The sequence below is a fragment of the Apium graveolens genome, chromosome 3, assembly GCF_009905375.1.
Source record: "Apium graveolens cultivar Ventura chromosome 3, ASM990537v1, whole genome shotgun sequence".
Taxonomy (NCBI): domain Eukaryota; kingdom Viridiplantae; phylum Streptophyta; class Magnoliopsida; order Apiales; family Apiaceae; genus Apium; species Apium graveolens.
Window position 1 is genome coordinate 88,970,833 of NC_133649.1, and position 20,788 is coordinate 88,991,620.

A 20,788-nucleotide genomic window follows, 5' to 3' on the forward strand; every position below is an offset into this window, starting at 1 on the left:
TGTCAACCCAAACGACATGACAAGAAACTCGTAGTGCCCATAACGAGTCCTAAATGCAGTCTTCGGGATATCACTTTCCTTCACTTTCAACTGATGGTAGCCGGAACGTAGATCAATCTTCGAAAAATATTTTGCTCCTTGCAGCTGATCAAATAAGTCATCGATCCTCGGCAGTGGATACCTATTCTTCACAGTGATTATGTTTAACTCTCGATAATCAATACAGAGCCTCATCGAACCATCCTTTTTCTTCATGAACAAGACAAGGTGCACCCCCAAGGTGAAACACTAGGTCTGATGAAACCTTTTTCAAGAAGTTCCTGCAGTTGTTCCTTTAACTCTTGCAATTCCAATGGAGCCATGCGATATGGGGCCTTAGAAATCGGTTGTGTACTGGGAAACAGGTCAATAGAAAATTCCACCTCTCTTTGTGGTGGTAGTCCATCCAAGTCCTCTGGAAACACATCTGGAAACTCACAAACTACATTGACATCCACAAGTTCAGGCGATTCCATAGAAGAATCAATCACATGAGCTAAATATCCTTCACATCCATGTGTAAGCATCCTCTTGGCCTTGATGGCCGAAATAAATTTACCCAAACCACTAGAAGTAGAACCCTGAAACTCGAACTCAGGTGAATTTGGATCCCCAAAAATTATTTTCTTCCTTTGACAATCAATAGTGACCTTATGCCGCTCTAACCAATCCATCCCCAAGATGACATCAAAATCTTGCATCGGAATAGGTAAAAGATCCACAAATAATTTCCTATCATCAACTATGACTACACAATCATGGTACAGAGAGTTCACATATGCATTTACCCCAATAGGGTTACCAACAGAAAACTTCTGATGAAAGTATAGTAGGTGCAATGCATAAGTGTTTAACATAAGATGTAGAGACAAATGAGTGTGTAGCACCAGTGTCAAATAAGACCGTAGCATTCCTATTGCCAATAGAAAATGTTCCCGTAATGGTACCTGGGGTATTTGCAGCATCCATCGCGGTAATAGAAAAGACACGTCCACCATTCTTCTGATTATTTCTCCCATTCTGATCGTTCTGGTCCCCAGGTTTCTTCAATGGCTGCTTGCAATCTCGAATAGTATGGCCCTTCTGGCCGCAGTTAAAGAAGGATCTAGTAATCCAATAACAAACACCACTGTGCATCTTCCAGCAGTGCTCACAAGATTTTCCTCCATTGTGATTTCCAGCTTGAGTCCCTGACTTGTTCTGCTGATTGCCTTGATTTCCATTTCTCTGCTGAAAACTACGAGTGTTATACCTGTGTTCATTTTGTTTAAATTATCCTGCAGATCCGCCATTTTTCTGAAACTTAGAGGAATCATCATCTCTCTTCCTTTTCTGATTCTGCATGTCTCGCTGTTTACGAAAATCAGCCTGATGAAGTTCTTGATCTCTGGCACTGTCCACTAAACTGTCCATCGTAGTGTAGCGATTAACTATGATATGGTTACGAATAGAAGTCTTCAAGGCCCACTTGAATTTCATGATCTTATCCTCCTCAGTACCAGCAACAGATCGAGCATACCCAGCCAATCTCTGAAATCTGACCTGAAAGTCTGCCACAGGCTCATCCTCTTTCTGAGCTACTACTCTGATATTCCCGAGCATACTCCTCACGAATACTGACAGGAAAGTAACGCTGATCAAACTGTGCCTTGAACACATCCCAAGTGACAGTATTCTCATATCCAGCTGCGTGAGAAGCCACCACTGACTTCCACCAAATGCTAGCATCCCCCTCAAGACGGTATATACCAAAACGAGCCTTTTCCCGCTCAGAATAATTCAGAACCCGAAATATTTTCTCCATGTGATCAATCCACGCTTCAGCATCCATCGGGGTCTTAGCTTCCTTAAAACAGTTAGGCCTTTGCTTCATGAACCGATCAAACATAGACTGGCCTTCCTGATTCTGCCTATTATTATTACCACGAGAATTTTGTTGTTGTCGGGATGCAACTTCCTGCACCATGTCCATAAAAGTAGCTCGATCCATCACAATTTATTGATGGTCATTTCTAGCATCATCCTGTAAAACTTTTCATAAGTGCACAAGTAACACAAAGAAGTATTACGATATTCAATTCAAGAATCGAGAAATTTTAACCCATGCCAAGTCAACCCAAAACTCACAGGTCAATGCCTAAAAGACAGTCTAAAAAATCTATAACCATAGCTCTGATGCCAACACTGTAACACCCTATTTTTATAACAATAAAACTACACGATATAAACAAGTCTAAATTATATTAAACTACAATAGTGTAGCAAAACCGAATGACATAGTAAAAATCCATGGTTTAAATCTCCAACAATAATAATAGAAATAGGATATAAAATCCACTAACAGATGTCTTCGCATTTATTAAATCCACTAAGTTGAATCTCAACTAAATACTGGGTGTCACCCATCACTCTGCCCGCTTTATCCCCTAATTACCTGCAGAAAGGAAACAATAGAGTGAGCCAATTGCTAAGTACGAATATAATCTAAATAATTGATAAAATATAAATACGAATAGATTGTGTCTTACCAACACAGAGATTTAAACTGAAAATGACAAAAAGGTCAACAATGTAGTTTTGAAACAATTTACCAATATTTATCGAATCAGCAGGATAATAAGTACAAATAATTGAGCTAACAATGAAGCATAAAATAAGGCTGAATAGCAAATAAGGTGGGTACAAATATGGGCCTCTTACACAAAACTATACTTGCTAAACTCCAATCACCAGCGAAGTATAGGACAATGATTCCTTCTTTGGTAATCCAGAAAAAGAAATAAGGAATGTAAAATACACCCCAACAATATAATAGCGATCATGATCTAATCACATCTCGTACCCCAGAGACGCGCTCGTATACTCACCCACCGATACGAGTTGGTGCCTAGTTCACCTTTACTCCGAACTCCATGTGAACATTGTCCGTGATTAACCCACACAGATCGGTCTAAGAGCCCACCAATAAGGTTTCAAAGGTTGTCCGACTCGTTGCACGAAATGAAACAAAGTAAAATAATGTCGCAAGAAAAATGCGAAATAACAATATGAACGAGTCAAAGCAATAATAATTCCAAGAATAGGGAAACTGAAACGAAAATGAAAATGCGTACAAATAGGTACACATTGAGTACAATAAGCTCACAGTTTTTATAAAATGGACCAACAATAAATTAAGAATATTTTATTATTTCAAAATAAGAGAAAAATAGGGAATTTGTACCTCGAATAGATAATAAGCTAGTCCGAAAATGTTACGATAAATCCGTTAAGAGGGACCAAGATATCGATCCTTATTCAATCTAAAGACCAATTTAATAATTAAAATTAGTATACAAATAGATTCTCCTACGAAAACTCAGTTTACTTATTAATTGAAAAATAATAGTATGCCACCATTTAGGTAAAAATCATAGTAAGTCAAGTTATTATCGAAACATAACAATTTGGCATTTAGCTGCTAAAGTCTGATACTAAAAATAACTAGAATGTCAACTCAATAATTAAACAAACGAGCAGACATATTACATGCCTTGCAGGTTCCATTTATATTTTATATAAAATCGTCAAAGTGACATAGAAATCATAATACTATAATAACATTAAATATATTTGCTAACAATTGCAGGCCACAAGCTCTATAAAAATATCTACCATAACTAATGTAATAGTTTGACAAATAAGGTCATAGTATTTAGTAAATATATACAAATATAAATCCTGATCATTTCGATATTTTAATACAAGTGTGAATTAAAATAATATTAAGTATCACTACTAGCACCATCTTGCCGAGAGCAATATGGTAGCATAAAATCATAAAATAAATGTGTACTAATGCAAAGCAAATAAGTCAATTATTAACATTTTAAATTATCAAAATCTAAATGCTTGAAAATGAGTATTAGTACCAATGCATGCAAAATTAGCTCGCGAATGCCTCACTACATAAATATACTATCATGCTAAAAAAAGTAATGGTTAAAGTATTATGTTTTATAAAAATATATTATTTCAAAAATAAATAAAATGTAAAATCAGAAATTTGTCGTGCACAAATCTAAGCGTGCATCATAATTTTTGAGTAATCATAATAATTTAAAATAAAAAGATACACGGGTATATATGCTACTTCAATTGTACTACCTACATATTTATAAAATGTACAATAAAAAAATACTTACAACTCAAACCCGTTTATAAAAATTTAGCCGCAATTTATTAAAATAGGAAGTTCAAAATATTATATACACGATGATCCTGCAGAGTGCTACAATTGAAAAATACTTCACATTTATTAATGAAAACTATAATTAATAACATGATTTAAAAAAAAAATTACTAAATCATGATACAACACCAAAATCAGAATACATGCACACATATTTAAAATATTGCACATAGAAGAATAGTTATATAAAATTACTAGTATAGATGATGACTTACAATATTTTAGCCGAAAGTAGGTGGACGTATAGATGGATGGAGTGCTGCATAGACAAACAACTATTTCAATCTATGGATCATTAACATAACCACCCAATACCACATAAAATTAGTTGTACCTTTAGATAGTACAAGGGTTAGATGCATAGACCTAACTATTATTCCTCAAGGCTCCTATCCTTGTTGTAGGCCGCACAAATATATTTATTAGTATATATATATACCTAAATCAGAAAGTACATCAAAACTATTATATTATAATTTAAATTCCTCACCTAGACTACAGTGCGAATTCACTTCCACCGACTGTGCAATATTAAGAGTGAAGTCTATCTATATTTATAGGTCCTAAGTATGGTGAGGAAATAATAACCCTATTAGTATTAAACTTTTAGAAGATGTTATCTAAATAACTAACCTGACCTTATCGATATTTTTATAGACATCAATTAAAACTCTACTTCGAATTCCTAGATACTTCTACAATTTTAAATATAAACATAATATTTAACACATATTTAATTTAGTTTAATATTTGATGATTAAATAAAAATAAATAAAATAATGAAAAGATATCGGGGTATTAAAAGTTTACTATTAACATCATTTCAATATTGTTGACAAATATTTTGTGTTAAATTTACCCTTCTGAAGATCTTATAAAATTTACCCTTCTGCAGGAAAAGTTAACAAATGCAAAGGCCACGTGGGGGAATTTTGGCATCAAGAATTTGAGTGTCTCAAAACAGATGCTTAACATTAACATTACAAAATGTTAACAAAATTTTTAAAATAAATGTATCATAAATTTATATGTAATTTATTATTATATATATAAATCTATTTATAAATATATATAATAAATTTGTCAGATCGGATCGTTAAAGGATTGGATTGACCTAAATCCATATCCATTACTTATCGGATCGGATTATTATCGGATCGGATTTTTTCCGGATCAGATTTCTTTTTTAGTGATCCATATCGACTCCATTAGCGTTCGGATCCATTAGCATTCGGATCGGACCGGATTTCCGATCCATTGACAGCCCTAGTTGGAGTACCATTTTTATAGTAAATAGCTATATTTTTTTATGATACATAGACAATATAGCTAACTAGTTGTGGGCTGGAGTGGACCGGAGATGTATACATTTAATGTATTCTTTCAAAACTTATACTAAATAGTGGAGTAGCGTTTTCTGCATTGGTATCTCCTTTTTTATGGCCTTACAATATTTAATACCATTTTTTTAATATAAACCATTAATATTACATACATAATTTCCATCATTTCTTTAAATTAATTCTAAAAACAATAGTGCTATTTTGAGTATATAGTTTAGTACTTAAATTTTGTATTTAAGACCATCTCCCTGTTTTTGAAGGACTGTAATAATTTATGAACTTCAAAAATCATAAAACGATTAACTACTTCCAATAAATTATTAATTTACATAAAATTAATTGGGGCCCATCAACTTAAGACACATGTCGGACACTCTCTAAAAAAATGTAAACAATTGAAAAGGACAAGAAGAATATTGAACTAGGAAAATTTTCATTTTAATTTTGTACTATTGTCTATTTATAAAAAATTCAATAAAAATAACTTAATTCGATGACTCAGTCTGCCGTGCATACATGTAGATGAATTAACTCACGAGTATAATATCTAAGTAACGTTTTAAGATATGGGAGACTAATTAATTTCCACGCTGTTCCGTGGAAAATTATCAAAATCGTCATCTTCCAGGTTTTTTACTTTTCAAACCAAATTTATTTATACATCCATTATCTTGCATCTGTATTAATAAATGGCACTTGATGGATACATTGTTGGTCTACCCCTTGCGACTTTTAGCCGACCTTTGAGTAATTCAATCTCTGTCAAAATTATAAGATAAATATATCTTCATATCCAATACCAGGTAATTCCTTCATTTCATTCTTGCAATATGTTTTAAATCATGATGGTTTCTATATTGAGATTTTCAAATTTATGTAAAAAAATTAGAAAAATAATATATAAATCAGATTTTGGTTATATATTTGAAATCAAGAGAATACATTATATCCATGTCTCATCTCAAGCAAAATCAGTTTGAACTGTCAAGTCCTGGACACCTAAATCATGGTACAAATGATGCACATATTCCAGTATTACACGTTCATCCATACCTTTCTTCACCTGTTAAAATTGCCACCAAAATAAACTCATCATTCATTCATTTTTTTTTACAAATTTACCCAGGGAACCATATAATAAAACTACAGGTACATAAATAAAATATAAAGTCAATAACAAGTGGATGTAGCAATGTAACCAACCTACCTGGACTGAAAGTGAACCAACAACATGGCCTGGCACCAACTCCCAGAAACGAGCATGAGAAACTTCCATAACATCTTCACGAGATTTAACCTAAATTTAAATTATCATGTTATGTTAATAACAAGTAAACAAAAAAATGAAACAACACAATACTAACAGTAGAATGGACAAATTATGATCTCATGCACAAGAATCTGACACTTCCAGGGGATTAGAATTTAGTACGGGCGTTTGGATCATGGGATTACAATCCTTAAATTTACCTGTCTCAGGCATTTACTCAAGGCTGATGACGGTATGCTGGGAGGTGCCATTTGAAGCAAGACACCACCACTCACTCTAAAAAGTGGCATAACCAGCATAAATACCATAACTGCAACTAATCCCAAACACAACACTTCAGCATTTTCAACCCTGCAAAATATTAGTGTCTTGTTAGGTGCATTACAAGCACTGATTTTTTTCAAAACTGAATCTAGTCAAATTTGTGCTTACCCAAGGGTCAACAAGAAGGATGCTAAGATCACACCTGCACTGAGAAACAACAGCAAGTCAGCATACAAGGTCTGCATATGGGAGAATAAAAAATCACACATACAGTGCATGTGCGTGTGCGTGTGAAACAGACTTCTGCATACTTAGCTAATTTTATGAAAGAAGGGAGAGATTGATCTAATAGCTGATCATAGGTTAGCTTATATATGCAGAGAAAGCATAAGAACTTCACACCTTCGAATGGAATCAGCAAGAACATGCAGGCAAACTGAATGATGATTCATATCTTCTGCATTTCTGTAGACTGCCAAATACACATTGGGAAAGGATTTTTTTTTAATAGAATGAAAGACAGTATTCTTCTGTTGTACATAATTTTATACTTCTGTTAAAAAATTAATTATTACATAAGTTTGCGTTTATAAATTTTTCTATGTCTGTATCTGGGAGTTTATGAAGCAACCAATAATCTGTGCCTATCAACTATTAAGGATGAGCCAGAGATCAGGGATGGAATGAGAGGGGGGCACGGGGTGGCGGCCGTCTTTTTTACGTTTTTAGTAGTCAATATTTTAATAACTTCATTCCGCAATCTGCAAATCCTAAAACTTATACATTTTTCAGTTTTCTGCTATATATTTTACAAAAATTGTTGTTTAGTCCCGCCATTTTTTGATATATTTATGATAAAAAATACTTAAAATATTTAATAATACACAAAATTGTACATAGCTTCTAATCGAAGCCTTCTGTCAGCACTGAAATTAACAATTGTGAGACTTCATCAAAATAAAATAAGAGAATATTAAGAGGGGCAAACTAATTTCATCTCTTATTCTCTCTGTAATTTTCCCTAGGCATAAAAAGTGAGGTATCATGCATATGAAGTAATATATTATGCAACTTTTCGAAATACATTATGATATCAACGTTACATGTCCCCCCCCCCCCCCCCGATTTTTTAAGTTCCGTCCCTGCTAGAGATACAAAAACAGAGTATCATCTAACCAACAAAAACTTCATCTCACCCATAAACATTTATTTGTTGATATGGCAGATCAAATACAGATGTTTTGGCTAAATGTAAAGCTCTCAGCCCTTATAGTCCAAATGGCACTATAATTTAAACTCTAACTTCAACTAAAGATCCCAAGTTGTACCACCAGAGTAAACAATGACTCCACTGTGAAATTTCTTAACTAAACACACAATAAGAGGTTCATGTTGGAATCATCTTAAAGAAAGTAGAAAAGCTATCCATTTAATTTTTTTTAAGATACACTTTGCTGTTCAAATCTTTAAAAGAAAAGGCTTCCAGTTTTAAATGTTCTCACAGCTACCAAACCCTCCCGATTGCAGCAAAACATTGAATTATCAGTTTTGTTTTTCATACAGGAATAGCGATCTGAACATAATTTAAATGCTGGATGTGGAGCTTACCAAGATTTACGCGAGCATAGTTTCGAAAGAACCAAACCCCAATAAGATTCACCAACAGATTTGTAACCGCTGATATAATCAGGTAGTGCCTAAAGTACGTTGTGTCAGTGTACTTCTTATTAAACAAAAGCTTTCAAAAGAAAATTATCAAAAAAAAAATCAAAAGAAGCCCAAAGAAAAGCATCATAAATACTGTCTGAAAGTTGCTTTTCTGTATGTCTAATAATTTCTTTACAATTACACTAAAACCTGTATTTGTTATGCACCATCACAACATCATTACTCTATTTTCCCTTGTCAGTACATCCAAGCAAGCATTTTCGTTGGACCCCAAAGCTACGTGTTTAATTGCAAAGTTGTATAAATTAACCAAGAATTACACTCTTAAAAAAATTCAGCTTATGTTAAAAGATTGTTCATCTGCGATAAAGGGAAACCACTTGTATGTACAGTTGTACCGACTTCTCGAAACAAGTGAATTAGACAAGGACCACACAAATTTGTTCAAGATAATTTAGTAAAATGAAAGGCAAAGAGGAAAAACCTTCAAATTTACATGTCAACATACAAATAAGTTCAATATAATGCAACTGACTACCCAATTTGGGTAAAGAAAAGTTAAAAAAAGACACATAATAGCAATAGGTTATCTAACACGTTTCCAGACATTCAAAGAGCTTGGATATTTGTCAATCAAGTATAACAGTACCAACTCACTTGTGCTCTGACTCGTCTTGTATGAAGGCATGAAGTGCTTCAACAGCCAAGGAGAATGACATAAATAAAAGAAACAGCTGTCTAACAGAAACATACCTCTTGTTAGCTCAAAACAAATTGGAGAAAAAGGACGCAGATGAATAAGTTGTAAAAATTCCATTAGCAAGAGTGTTGATAAAACATCAAGAACTTAATTTAACAAATAAGAGAAAAGAAACAGGGAAAAGCTACTATGGAAAGAAATACACAGTTTGGCAAGTACCATAATGACAAAAAAAAATTTAGTTTGACTGTTAACTGTTTGCTAGAATAATTTACAAAAAAAATATAAGAACGTATCACCATTACATAATGCATACTGACAGAAAAAGAAAATCAAATGCCAAATGACAATATATACAATGATGCCCTAGTGTAAGTACTTACAGCATTAGTAAAAGCAGCCAACACTTCAAGTCTTTTGTACCTAAAAAATATTACAACTCTGATCAATTTAAGACACAAAACATAAGCAATTTGATGATTTCAAGCATAATACTAGCAAGCAATCATTCTATTACAGTAAAAGAGCTAAATTCCTTATAAACAAAAAGGTTATTATAGCTTACCCATACGTGTAGACATGATCAGGCTTTTTCCGAGAAGCATCCATTGCAAACAAGGAAAACGTTAACAGTCCACACCCAAACGTCAAATGAAATGCATCCGAAACCAAGCCTAAAACGACAACAATGCTGACAGACAATTAATCACAAAACAAAAAAACGATAGGAAAAAATTCAAACAAAACTAAAATTAGCATACCGAACCGGCCAGTAACAAGGCCAATGCACAACTCAGCAGTTGAATACGCCACATTAAGCGAAATTAACACAAACAACCTCTTCATAGGCCGATTCCCCGACCTCCCAGCTCGTAAAATCGACAACAAAAACCCAAAGACCGAAACTTTATCCGAAAACAATCCCGATTTCTCCCCAAACAACTTATCCTGAGTCCAAACACTATCAATTCCATCTTGTAAATAATCAACAGAGGGTATATCAATACTCGAAACGCTTCGAGAAATAAAAGGCTTTCTTACAGACTCATTATTAGACACAATAGATAGAGGCGTACGAGGCGAATCGAATGACGGAGAATGCAGAAACGAAGCTTGCCGAGAAAAAGCGAATCGGCGATCGGTGACGCCGCCGAGTCCGAACTCGCCGTTCCAACGAGGTGACTCGGTGGTTTGTAATTGGTTGTAATTGAATGAAGATGTTCGTGTGAACTGTAATTTTGTGTCTTGATCACTTAATTTCTCCATTTGATGTTGATAATTTGGGGGGAAACCCTAATTTAAAGTAATTTAGAAGTTACTGTTGAGAAAATGTATGTATGTATGCATGTATAGGTTGAATAATCAGGGTTCGGATGAGGGTGTTATTAGCCGACCGGGGGAATCAGTCAAAGTAAACGGCCAGATCAGTATATTCACTATTATATATCGTATTTGCTTTTTTTAAAAAATAATATCTCTGGAATTTTATGTGGACAATATTTATAATTAAGATTTAACTATTCTTTCTTTTTTTTTCTGAAAAATACTTTTGTTTTTAGCTTTTTTTTTATGCAAAAACATGATTTTTATTTTTATTTTTTTTGTAAAAAATAATTTTGCAACTAGATGTAACCCATGCAAACTCGAATGTAGATACAAAAAATTCAGCCATTTTAAAATGTAAAAAAATTGAATTACAAACCGTATTTTTGTAATTATTTTTGAAATACGATAAAATTGCAAACAAAACTTAAAAGAATTAGTATTTTGGGTAATTTTTCTTTATTTTTTTGCAATAACGGTGAAATTAAAGAATTAGTTTCAAGAATTTTTCTTGAAATTTAATTAAGAAAAATCCAAATATCTTGTTTTGCATAAATCCTTCTGGCCAAGAGTAAGAGTAACCCTTACTCCCGAGTATCGAGTTTTATAAAGGAAGGAAAACACGAGTAATATAACTATTTTCACTCTCACTCCCGAGTTTAAGAACAAGAATCTCTAACGATACATGTTTCAAAGTTTTCTCCATCATTTTCCCAAATAGTATCAATTTAAAATTTTAACTGAGATGGTTTAAAAAATAGAACGAGTTTGAAGTGCCTTTCAATTTTCCCTTTATAATAGTAACTTGTATCTAGGATTTTAGTTCAGGACAAAACACATTGATCAACAGATTCAAACTATGTGGTCATCAAACTGCATGCAAGTTGTATGTTTTAACGTCGTATATTGAAATTGTTTACCCGTAAACCTATATAATAAAAACATATAAAATTAAGATGTGCTTGATCTTTGATACATATAAACAAGCCGCCATAATCTTTTACAACAAAAGATTACAAGAGAAATTTTTTGTGAGAATAACTTTCCCCAAAGAAGTGCGCAATGGAATAACATATATAATCACTAATCAGACAGTTTCTACCATCAAAACCCCCCGAGTACAACATCAAATGACTAAACCAGGTAATTGCCTCCCATCTCAAATTCAAATTTAAATAATTACATAGATAATTGGAAATAAACCCCGGTTTTGGGGGTGGGGGTTTGCAATAATTTAATTAATAATTAAAAAAAAATTCCAAGTTACAATAAGAATGCTAAGTGTACCTTCCAGCATATCTCCAGCCATTATGCTAAACTTTTGCAACTTCGATGAGGTCTGAAGATCATTGAGCAAAAAAATTGGGCCGATCACATACCTAGGGAGATTAAGCCTATTTATGAGATTAGATCAGTCTGCTTTAGTAAGGAGATTGCCTATCTAAATCATCAATTTATGGCCAATTTGTCGCATAATGATTGATAAGCAGCACTGCAGACCTTAAACTTCTCCTCCGCTACAGCCTGCACACATAATTGGTATGCAAGCACGTGTCAGATTAAACAATTGAATAAACACTCATATTTTTATGCTAGACCACGTGTGCATTTATGGGGAGATCTACCAGCAAGGGAAGGAGTTTATTCAAAATTCAATCATGTTCGAATTAGAAATTGGGATCAAGAATAGGACAATTTACAAACCACAAATAGCAAAGAATTTAGGTTTCAACTTTCAAGAGCTAGTTGTCACAGTGGGAATAGTTCATTGGCTTTTGCATGTATTGCAATAAACCCTAGGGAAAGGGGGGATGCTTATATCATTCGTACAGTTGATTTTATGTGCGGCCATCATGCCATTTGCAATACATTTCAACAGTAGTTATGAAACTATAAAGAAGCCTACAGGGGGGGGGGGGTTCATAAATGAGATCGAAGAAGAGATTGCCTACCATTCCCTGAAGTGGGGGCAAGGAAAATTTAGAACAAAAAGAAAAGGAGATTTAAAAACTTTTATACGTGCAGGTACGAGAATGATAGCTTACTTTTGATGAGCCCTGGTGACGATCAGGATGCCATTTCATTGCACATTTTCGATATCTGAATATGAGACATTAAGCTCTCCGTGTCAGAATACAGAAAAATATATATAAGTTTGGATAAAATATGTGTAATACAATCACTATGCAAAATAAAAGCTAACAACAACTTACGCAATTTTAACATCATCCGCGTCTAAAGGACCAGTTGCACTCAACCCAAGCGTCTTCCTCTCTGAAGTTGAATCTGACTCTGACATGTCAGGATCAATATCATATTCTTCTTCATGTGTCCACTTCCATTTCGAAGAGTACCTACTGTTATAATTGTATCCTGATGAGGTCCTAGGTGGTTCATCACTCATGAAAGACCAAAAGAAATGTTTATTTCCACCAAATGCAGACCGGAAAAGGTTTTCGACATCGTCATCATCTTCACAGAACTGAAAACCCCCTAAAAAGAGTGGAAAAGTACAAAATAACTAAAATGTTGAAGTAGATCTACCAACTTGCGTGTGTGTGCATTTTTTTGGATAGGTATGTAAATGAATATTGTTATTATTTTGCTTATTGTATATGAACTTCAATTGCAATTTAAAATGTTTGCATAGATAACTAGAAGAATCTGAGAACAGATCATGTAATCATTGATTTTTATCAAGTACAAACAATATGCCTGATAGTTTCCAAAAGCTTCCTATAAGTTTTTACATGCTTTGTAAGAACTTGCCAGATTTATGAAAAATAATCACTATTTACAGATTGCTATATAAAAAATATTCCCAAAGCCACAAGGCCCACAACCACACGGTATCAAAATAAGGAGTCATCTGCTAAATTTGAATATATGTAGGCTTATCAGTTCCAAGGTGCGAGGACTGTAAACAGATAGTTCAATGCTGCATAATTAACAACTTCTAAGTTCTCAATCAAATAAATCTGCAAATGACAATGTGCACTTACTTCTACTGCCTGATCGGGGTCCCTTATAATTAGTCTCACCAGCTTTGAATCTCCTATCCCTGTAATCTGGCCTAAACCATGTCCTGCCTCGACTGGAAGAGGATTCAAGTTCACATTCTTCGGAATCATAGTTCAAGCCCTGAAACACAGAAAATCACTATCTAGTTTAAAAAATTATTAAAGTTAATTACAAAATATTTAGTCACAACAATAAACATATGACAAAAAGTAAAAACTCGTCTTAACAAAAGAAGATGAAAGCATTTAACAAATCTAGAATGTGTATGAGGATAGAAAAATAGAAATGCAACAAGTGGTTAGAAGCAATCTTCAAAAAATAACAGATAGATCAACAGAACTTCATATATAGAAAGCAACTAAGTATAATTTCAACACCACTTGTTTCAAATGATACAATGAATTTAAACCAACATACATCAAGAATACTATTATTCTCTAATTAAAAAAAATTGTGATGAAAAAAATTGTGATGAAAGTCATATGCAGCGGTCAAATTAAAAAGTGTCTCATGGGGAAACTGGATCCTAGTGGTAATTCTGTTTTTTTATTAATTATATATATTTTAATAATATATCATATCAAGGATATATATGTACACACACACACACATATACATAGGCAATTGATCAAATAGAAAGCAATTTTAAAATAAAAACCAGAAACTAATCCAGATGATACGTCTATTTAGTTTTTTTTACTTCTCACGCGCTACCCACTTTACTCTTCACTCATCTTCAGCTTATCTACATACATCATTCATATATGTTACCCAATACAGCAGTAAGTTCAATGAATCGTTATAATTACTACCGGTAAGAATTCCGCCAAGCACAAAATGAGAGACTTATCATCGTAACTTATCTCCTCATCCTATCTCCAGATATTCTTTTCTTTCTAATAATTTTATTCCTATCGCGACCAGCATCACATATAGAAAGAAATGATTGCGCTACCCACTTTACTCTTCACTCATCTTCAGCTTATCTACATACATCATTCATATATGTTACCCAATACAGCAGTAAGTTCAATGAATCGTTATAATTACTACCGGTAAGAATTCTGCCAAGCACAAAATGAGAGACTTATCATCGTAACTTATCTCCTCATCCTATCTCCAGATATTCTTTTCTCATCTTCAGCTTATCTACATACATCATTCATATATGTTACCCAATACAGCAGTAAGTTCAATGAATCGTTATAATTACTACCGGTAAGAATTCCGCCAAGCACAAAATGAGAGACTTATCATCGTAGTAAGAATTCCGCCAAGCACAAAATGAGAGACTTATCATCGTAACTTATCATCCTCATCCTATCTCCAGATATTCTTTTCTTTCTAATAATTTTATTCCTATCGCGAGTTTAGTCAATGTTTTAAATTAAAATATATAAATAACAATAACAAATCATTAATTCAAAAAAAATATTTTCTTCTTTATTACTATTATTTACAGAGAGAAAATATTTTAGTTTGCTTTTTGTTGGTAAAATTAGTAACATGATTTTCCTTCTCTTTCTTAAAATATTTAATTTTTGATAAAAGGGATCCTCATATCGACCCGCAAACCCGATTCATGACTCATTCTATCCGATTCACTCAAAATAACATCCCATGTACCCATACTTGTACCACGTTTTCAATTGAACCGCGATCCGTGCAACATTGCAATGAAGCAATTGGGCATAAATTTGAGGACATGAAGAATAGGAACATTACTCTGAAACTAAACTTTGTTGTTCAATCTAGTAGTTTTGGTTATAAGCTTTTGGATCCCCCATTGGCCTTCAGGCCTGGAACCGCCACCGGCTATATGGCTCATGACTAACAGCAATTCCAGATTATAAACTCTTCTGCCAGATATTATGAATCAACAACTTTTACACAATTTCCAAAAATCATAAAATTCGTTTGATGCATCTCAAAAATCAAAATATAGAAAAACACACCACAACAACAATCATTTAGAAAGTCATCTTAGTTAACATATAGGAGATAAGTATACAAACATTTGTCACAATTTACCTGAAAAAGAGTTTCTGCAAAAGCACTGACATTACGCAGCACATCTTGTTTACGGTTCTGTTTTCTTGAATACCTGTAGTAATTAGCTCGCTGCAAAATGAATTAAAAAGAATGTTCAAAACTTGCAATAATTTTGAGGGACTGAAAGTATGATAAGCTAGATGAGAAACTTAGTCATATTTGGCATGCAAATATAGCAAGCATATTTTGGCCTACATGAACAGAAATAAATTAAGCAAAGGTGCATACCTTAACCAAGAGAGGTAAATAAAACCTAACTATGAATAGGTATTTGTTCAAATTTGAGTGTGGAATGTTTCAAATAACTAAGACGGTTGGTACTGTTATTTAATTAGTGTGGAAATAGAACAATGCAACACTCTCACAGTACATAGGAACCAAAACAAAGTCTGGGATTCAACAAGTGAAAGTGAACCCCAACAAGTACATAACTACTTGCCACTCAATATCATTTATTGTTGGAAATCCACCAAACAAACAGATGCACAGTAGAAACACATAAATATGTCCAGCTGAACCAATTAAAAACTAACAGTCTGTCAGTACAATAATTTTATTTCTTCTCCTCTTTTACTAAGCATGACGGTGAGAATTCTTGTAACAGCCACTTTTTGTTGACTTAAGTTTGGCAGTAATCTTACATAAATAATATTTTTAAACACATTACCAATCATTTTAATGGACGATATTAATTTGGCAAATATGATTTTTTGTTATAGATATACAAAGACGAACACAAATAAGCACACAAGTATATATTAATGCACAAAATCTAACGGAAGTGAGAATAGAATGGATCTGAGAAGAATATACAAGATGTGATGACATTAGAGGTAAAAATGAAATGATCAAAGATACGGAAAAATAGGTGCAGCTAGAATGGATTTGGGAAGAAAATTTAAGATGTGATGAAATCAGAGGTAAAGGGGAATGATAAAGGCAAAAAAAAGGTTCAAGGTAATTAATATGAGAGTGTATAAGATTCAAACGAGAAGATTTTTGAAGAATATGATTGACAGAACGGAACTAGCATCGTTTGTAATTCAAAAAGAATAAATTGTGGCGTGAGGTTGTGGAACCGAAAGGACATAGGAATACAGAGGCTACTGAATTACCAACAAACAGCATATGTCACTGTCCTAAATTCTTCAGAAAGTAGCATCTATGAATCCAGATATATAGCTCAATTATGCCTAGCAATTTTTGCAATAATGGCGCGGCAATATTTGATATTGCTAGTGACTAGTCTGTTCACTTCTACATATCCATCATTCATATTATCTTTCCCTGAGATGAGAAACCAATAAATAACATATCACCAAAAAGATAGCATGTCAAGATCATTAGAAGCAAGTCCAATGCATAGAAATAGTTAGTGTTTTAGCTAGGATATAAAATTAGATTCACATTAGAATTCATCCGATGCATAGCTAACATAAAATGCATAATAGCACAAATTATTTTATAGGTACCTGTGCATGAAGTGAGTCCTATAAGTGTTAGTTCAGGGATGGGCTGAGGAAGTGGTAGTCTGGACCTTTCGGCCATATTATATCGTAGTGCAACAAAGTTATAAAAATGCAAATTTTAAGCAGTATAGCCATGGAAAACCAATTGACTCCGGCTGGGCTGCCGTATATTGGCATACAACATATTAACATACGACAGGTCATCAAAGACAATATTTTATAAAAACAATGTTGACATTAGTTCCTCCCCAAAAGCCCATAATAATAAAATGCAGTTGCCAAACTACCAGGTCTATGATTTTATCACAACTGAAGTACTAATATAGGTATCAGCACGCACACTACCACGCCAGTAACATAAAATGAAGATAATTAAAGACATATAGCAAAGAGTCTCACCTTTGAAGAACCCCTAGAAGCACTGCCCCTCTGCATTCAAAACATAAAACATATTACAAATTCATGGAAATATAGTGTAAACAAGAAATGTTCCATATCATTATCCTCACACCCAATCATTTCTCTCGAAAGACACAATCTTGAGTAATAAGAATAGAAATGAAACATAATCAAATAGAAAACAAAAGGGTCAAACAAAAAACACAAAACCTTATCAGTCATGAACCAAGAAATGCAAAGACTTAAACTTTATAACTCAAACTGCTAAATACAAAAAATTTACAAAACTATAATATCACAAAATATAATAAAACCCTTAATCCTAAATAGCCTTACTATCAATATAGAAATTAGTAAAAGAAATGTAACACGGAGAGAGAGGGGGAGGGAGAGAGGGAGAGCGAGAGAGAGAGAGAGAGAGAGATGAGATAGCGAGAGAGATTTGGGAGAGAGAGAGAGGAGAGAGAGATAGCGCGAGAGAGATTAGAGAGAGAGAGAGAGAGAGATGACGAACAGTATCCCAGGGGCTAGAACGTCTTTTGCGTAGGAGAACAGGAGTAGAGTGAAAGAGGGCAGCAGATTTTAGGTCAAAGTGGGGGGCATGAATGCTGGATATCATGGCTTTTGTTGCTCTGTACATGCCTATACATACAATTTATTTGTATGCAATTGCTGCTTGATTAAGCTTTGTTGCTCTTAACACAAGAAATGTGCCTTTCTTTACGTTCGCCGCTCCGACTCAACTCGGTACTCGGGTTGACGATGTTCCGGGTTTGTCTCCCTGCTTCTCTTTTTCTCCCAATTTTTAGACTAACAAAAAATCATGCATAAATCATAAATTCCTATTCTTTTCCAATACTTCGATTTTTTTAAAATCTAATAAAAATGTCATTTCATTTAAAACCATTTTTTAACAAAATAAATAAATTTAGAGCATCTCCAGAAATGGTTACTTAGATTAATATAAAATAATAATATGTATTTCGATAAATTTGTTTATAAAGTTTTGTAATAGTTTTGGTATATTATAGGAAAATTATCAAAAATACTATTTTTTCTAAAAAAAATTTGCGATTTTACTATATTCTGAATTTTTTGCAAAAATAGGAAATCAACCAAAATCAAACACTTATGCAGCTAGTTGAATGGAGTTTTTTTTGTTGCATTTGAGGTTACATGTAGTTGCAGAAACTCGTCAAAGTTTGCATTCAATTGATTCTGGTTGCCAAAAACCGTATTTTTGCAAAAAAAAAATGAAAAATAGTATTTTTGTAAATAAAAAGTATTTTTGCAAAATTTTTTAAAAAATGACAGAATTTTTGCAAAAATATTTTTAGACTTGGATATTTTTCAAAAAGACCTTATTATATTATTATTTTAAGTTTTTAAATATAAAATTATTTTTATATGATAGTAGATGACGTATAATTTCACTAGTTCTCCCTATGTTCGATAAATACAAAAAAAGTGACAAATATTTTGGCTAGAGTGCATAGTTATAGTAAAAAACATTAACGTAATCGCTATAATTTTTATTTCAAACGTGTTAAACACATTTTTGGTTAAGATTTTTGCGTATCGAAGATACCCTTCACTTAGCTTAAACTTCGAAGAAAAAACGTAACTTCATTATTTTGGGGATTTTTTCTATGCAATATTACATTGACATAATTTCAGCCTGAAATTATAAAATCAAGTTATTTTATTAAATATATAGATTAATGGTATTTAAAAACAAATAGTAAATAATACAAAATATTACTTAGAAATATATTTGTTATAAGATATATTTAGAAAAAAGTTTGTAATTTGATCTCGGCGGCTCGCGAGCTCCAACTCATTTTATTGAGTTCGACTCGACTTGTTTAGTCAAATGATCTCGAGTTCGGGTAGATGTTTCGACTCGCTTAATTGAACGAGCTATTTCGACTCTATTCGTAAAATTAAACGAGTCGAGTTCGGGTATCGTTTTAGACTCGATTTAGTGTAGAATTAAACGAATCGGCTTGTCTGACTCATTAAAATCAGCCCATTTAGCTAAACGAGCCGGCTCGATTCGGCTCCTGAAAATAAACAAATTGGGTTCACGAAGAGATTTAGCCTCGATTAGTTAAACGAGTTGGCTCGGGTAGACTCAATTGAACTCGGCTCGAATTACACCCGGTTCAAAACTCGGCTCGTTCAAACCACATTACAGCCTTATTCGGATATGCTAACTAACATAATCTAAATAAAATATTTATTTTACGTATATGACTCTTCAAATTGAGTTTAAAATTAAATTTAAGAAGTCGAATCAAGACAACCTCGAGTCAAGTTCAAATCAAACACTAAAATAAACTTGAATCGACTCGATAAGTTTAATTCGAACTCGACTTCTAATATATTTAATATATTCGAGTCGAGTTTAATTATTAGTTCGACTGTTTTATAATTCTAATTTTATAGGAGAGCACGGGGCGGATCAGTTTTATTTTAAAACCGAATCTGTGTACCCTCGGTTTTTAAAATTGAAAACTGAAACTGCAACTGTCGGTTCCATTTCGTTTATAAAATTATTTGATCAAATACAATCGGTTATAAAATCGCATTAAATGTAAGTAATGAAATAAACATAATTTCTGGAATTTTTAAGAATACTACCAATTATTTGCAAAGCAAAATGAAAAGTGGAAACGAAATAACACTGAACAAAGCAAAATGAAAAGTGGAAACGAAATAACACTGAACAAATTATATAAATATTATATAATATGTGTGACGGCCTCAACCCCGGGGTCAGGAGTTGACGTCATCCACAACACAACAATCAACATAACAAAACCCATTTTAATGATAAAACATAATCACGACCCCTCTTACCAAGATTTTTTCCAGGTTTAAGTATGATTTATGTTATAATTACTTACAAAATTAACTCATTACAACCACCTTGACAATATTATCTTAATACAGCAACTCAACATACCATTTTTGGTCTGACACAACTAACTCAGAGGAGCCTGACAC

At 33.2% G+C, this 20,788-nt stretch overlaps 3 protein-coding genes across 3 annotated transcripts; all 3 read right to left on the reverse strand.

Annotated features, from left to right (window-relative positions):
• Nucleotides 1–251: 251 nt before the first annotated feature.
• Nucleotides 252–2,029, reverse strand: LOC141714428 (uncharacterized). Its single transcript, XM_074517947.1, has 3 exons — nucleotides 1,644–2,029; nucleotides 987–1,291; nucleotides 252–787 (listed from the first exon to the last, which is right to left on the reverse strand). The coding sequence occupies exons 1-3, from the start codon at nucleotides 2,027–2,029 to the stop codon at nucleotides 252–254; spliced, it is 1,227 nt and encodes a 408-aa protein (XP_074374048.1).
• A 4,455-nt stretch (nucleotides 2,030–6,484) lies between these two features.
• Nucleotides 6,485–10,908, reverse strand: LOC141712575 (metal tolerance protein C2). Its single transcript, XM_074515565.1, has 10 exons — nucleotides 10,277–10,908; nucleotides 10,081–10,189; nucleotides 9,899–9,938; nucleotides 9,473–9,549; nucleotides 8,756–8,844; nucleotides 7,550–7,619; nucleotides 7,316–7,354; nucleotides 7,084–7,234; nucleotides 6,821–6,910; nucleotides 6,485–6,676 (listed from the first exon to the last, which is right to left on the reverse strand). The coding sequence occupies exons 1-10, from the start codon at nucleotides 10,779–10,781 to the stop codon at nucleotides 6,575–6,577; spliced, it is 1,272 nt and encodes a 423-aa protein (XP_074371666.1). The 5' UTR covers nucleotides 10,782–10,908; the 3' UTR covers nucleotides 6,485–6,574.
• A 1,061-nt stretch (nucleotides 10,909–11,969) lies between these two features.
• On the reverse strand, nucleotides 11,970–18,575 carry LOC141712577 (uncharacterized). Its single transcript, XM_074515566.1, has 7 exons — nucleotides 18,294–18,575; nucleotides 17,780–17,809; nucleotides 15,891–15,980; nucleotides 13,841–13,979; nucleotides 13,052–13,331; nucleotides 12,884–12,938; nucleotides 11,970–12,362 (listed from the first exon to the last, which is right to left on the reverse strand). Exons 1-7 carry the CDS (start codon nucleotides 18,417–18,419, stop codon nucleotides 12,288–12,290), a joined length of 795 nt encoding a protein of 264 aa, XP_074371667.1. The 5' UTR covers nucleotides 18,420–18,575; the 3' UTR covers nucleotides 11,970–12,287.
• Nucleotides 18,576–20,788: the final 2,213 nt, after the last annotated feature.

What these genes read in the sequence shown, in the direction of transcription:
- LOC141714428 (XM_074517947.1), bottom strand. Translation starts at nt 2,029, where the DNA reads ATGGATCGAGCTACTTTTATGGACATGGTGCAGGAAGTTGCATCCCGA. An exon ending in CCTGTCAGTATTCGTGAGGA is followed by an intron (nt 1,292 to 1,643) that starts GTATGCTCGGGA and finishes AAATGAACACAG; the next exon opens with GTATAACACTCGTAGTTTTC. An exon ending in GGATGCTGCAAATACCCCAG is followed by an intron (nt 788 to 986) that starts GTACCATTACGG and finishes ATGATTGTGTAG; the next exon opens with TCATAGTTGATGATAGGAAA.
- LOC141712575 (XM_074515565.1), bottom strand. Translation starts at nt 10,781, where the DNA reads ATGGAGAAATTAAGTGATCAAGACACAAAATTACAGTTCACACGAACA. An exon ending in CAAGACGAGTCAGAGCACAA is followed by an intron (nt 8,845 to 9,472) that starts GTGAGTTGGTAC and finishes AACGTACTTTAG; the next exon opens with GCACTACCTGATTATATCAG. An exon ending in CTTGCTGATTCCATTCGAAG is followed by an intron (nt 7,355 to 7,549) that starts GTGTGAAGTTCT and finishes GTTGTTTCTCAG; the next exon opens with TGCAGGTGTGATCTTAGCAT.
- LOC141712577 (XM_074515566.1), bottom strand. Translation starts at nt 18,419, where the DNA reads ATGTACAGAGCAACAAAAGCCATGATATCCAGCATTCATGCCCCCCAC. An exon ending in GTTCTAGCCCCTGGGATACT is followed by an intron (nt 17,810 to 18,293) that starts GTTCGTCATCTC and finishes TTTTGAATGCAG; the next exon opens with AGGGGCAGTGCTTCTAGGGG. An exon ending in TTGCAGAAACTCTTTTTCAG is followed by an intron (nt 13,980 to 15,890) that starts GTAAATTGTGAC and finishes TCTGTGTTTCAG; the next exon opens with GGCTTGAACTATGATTCCGA.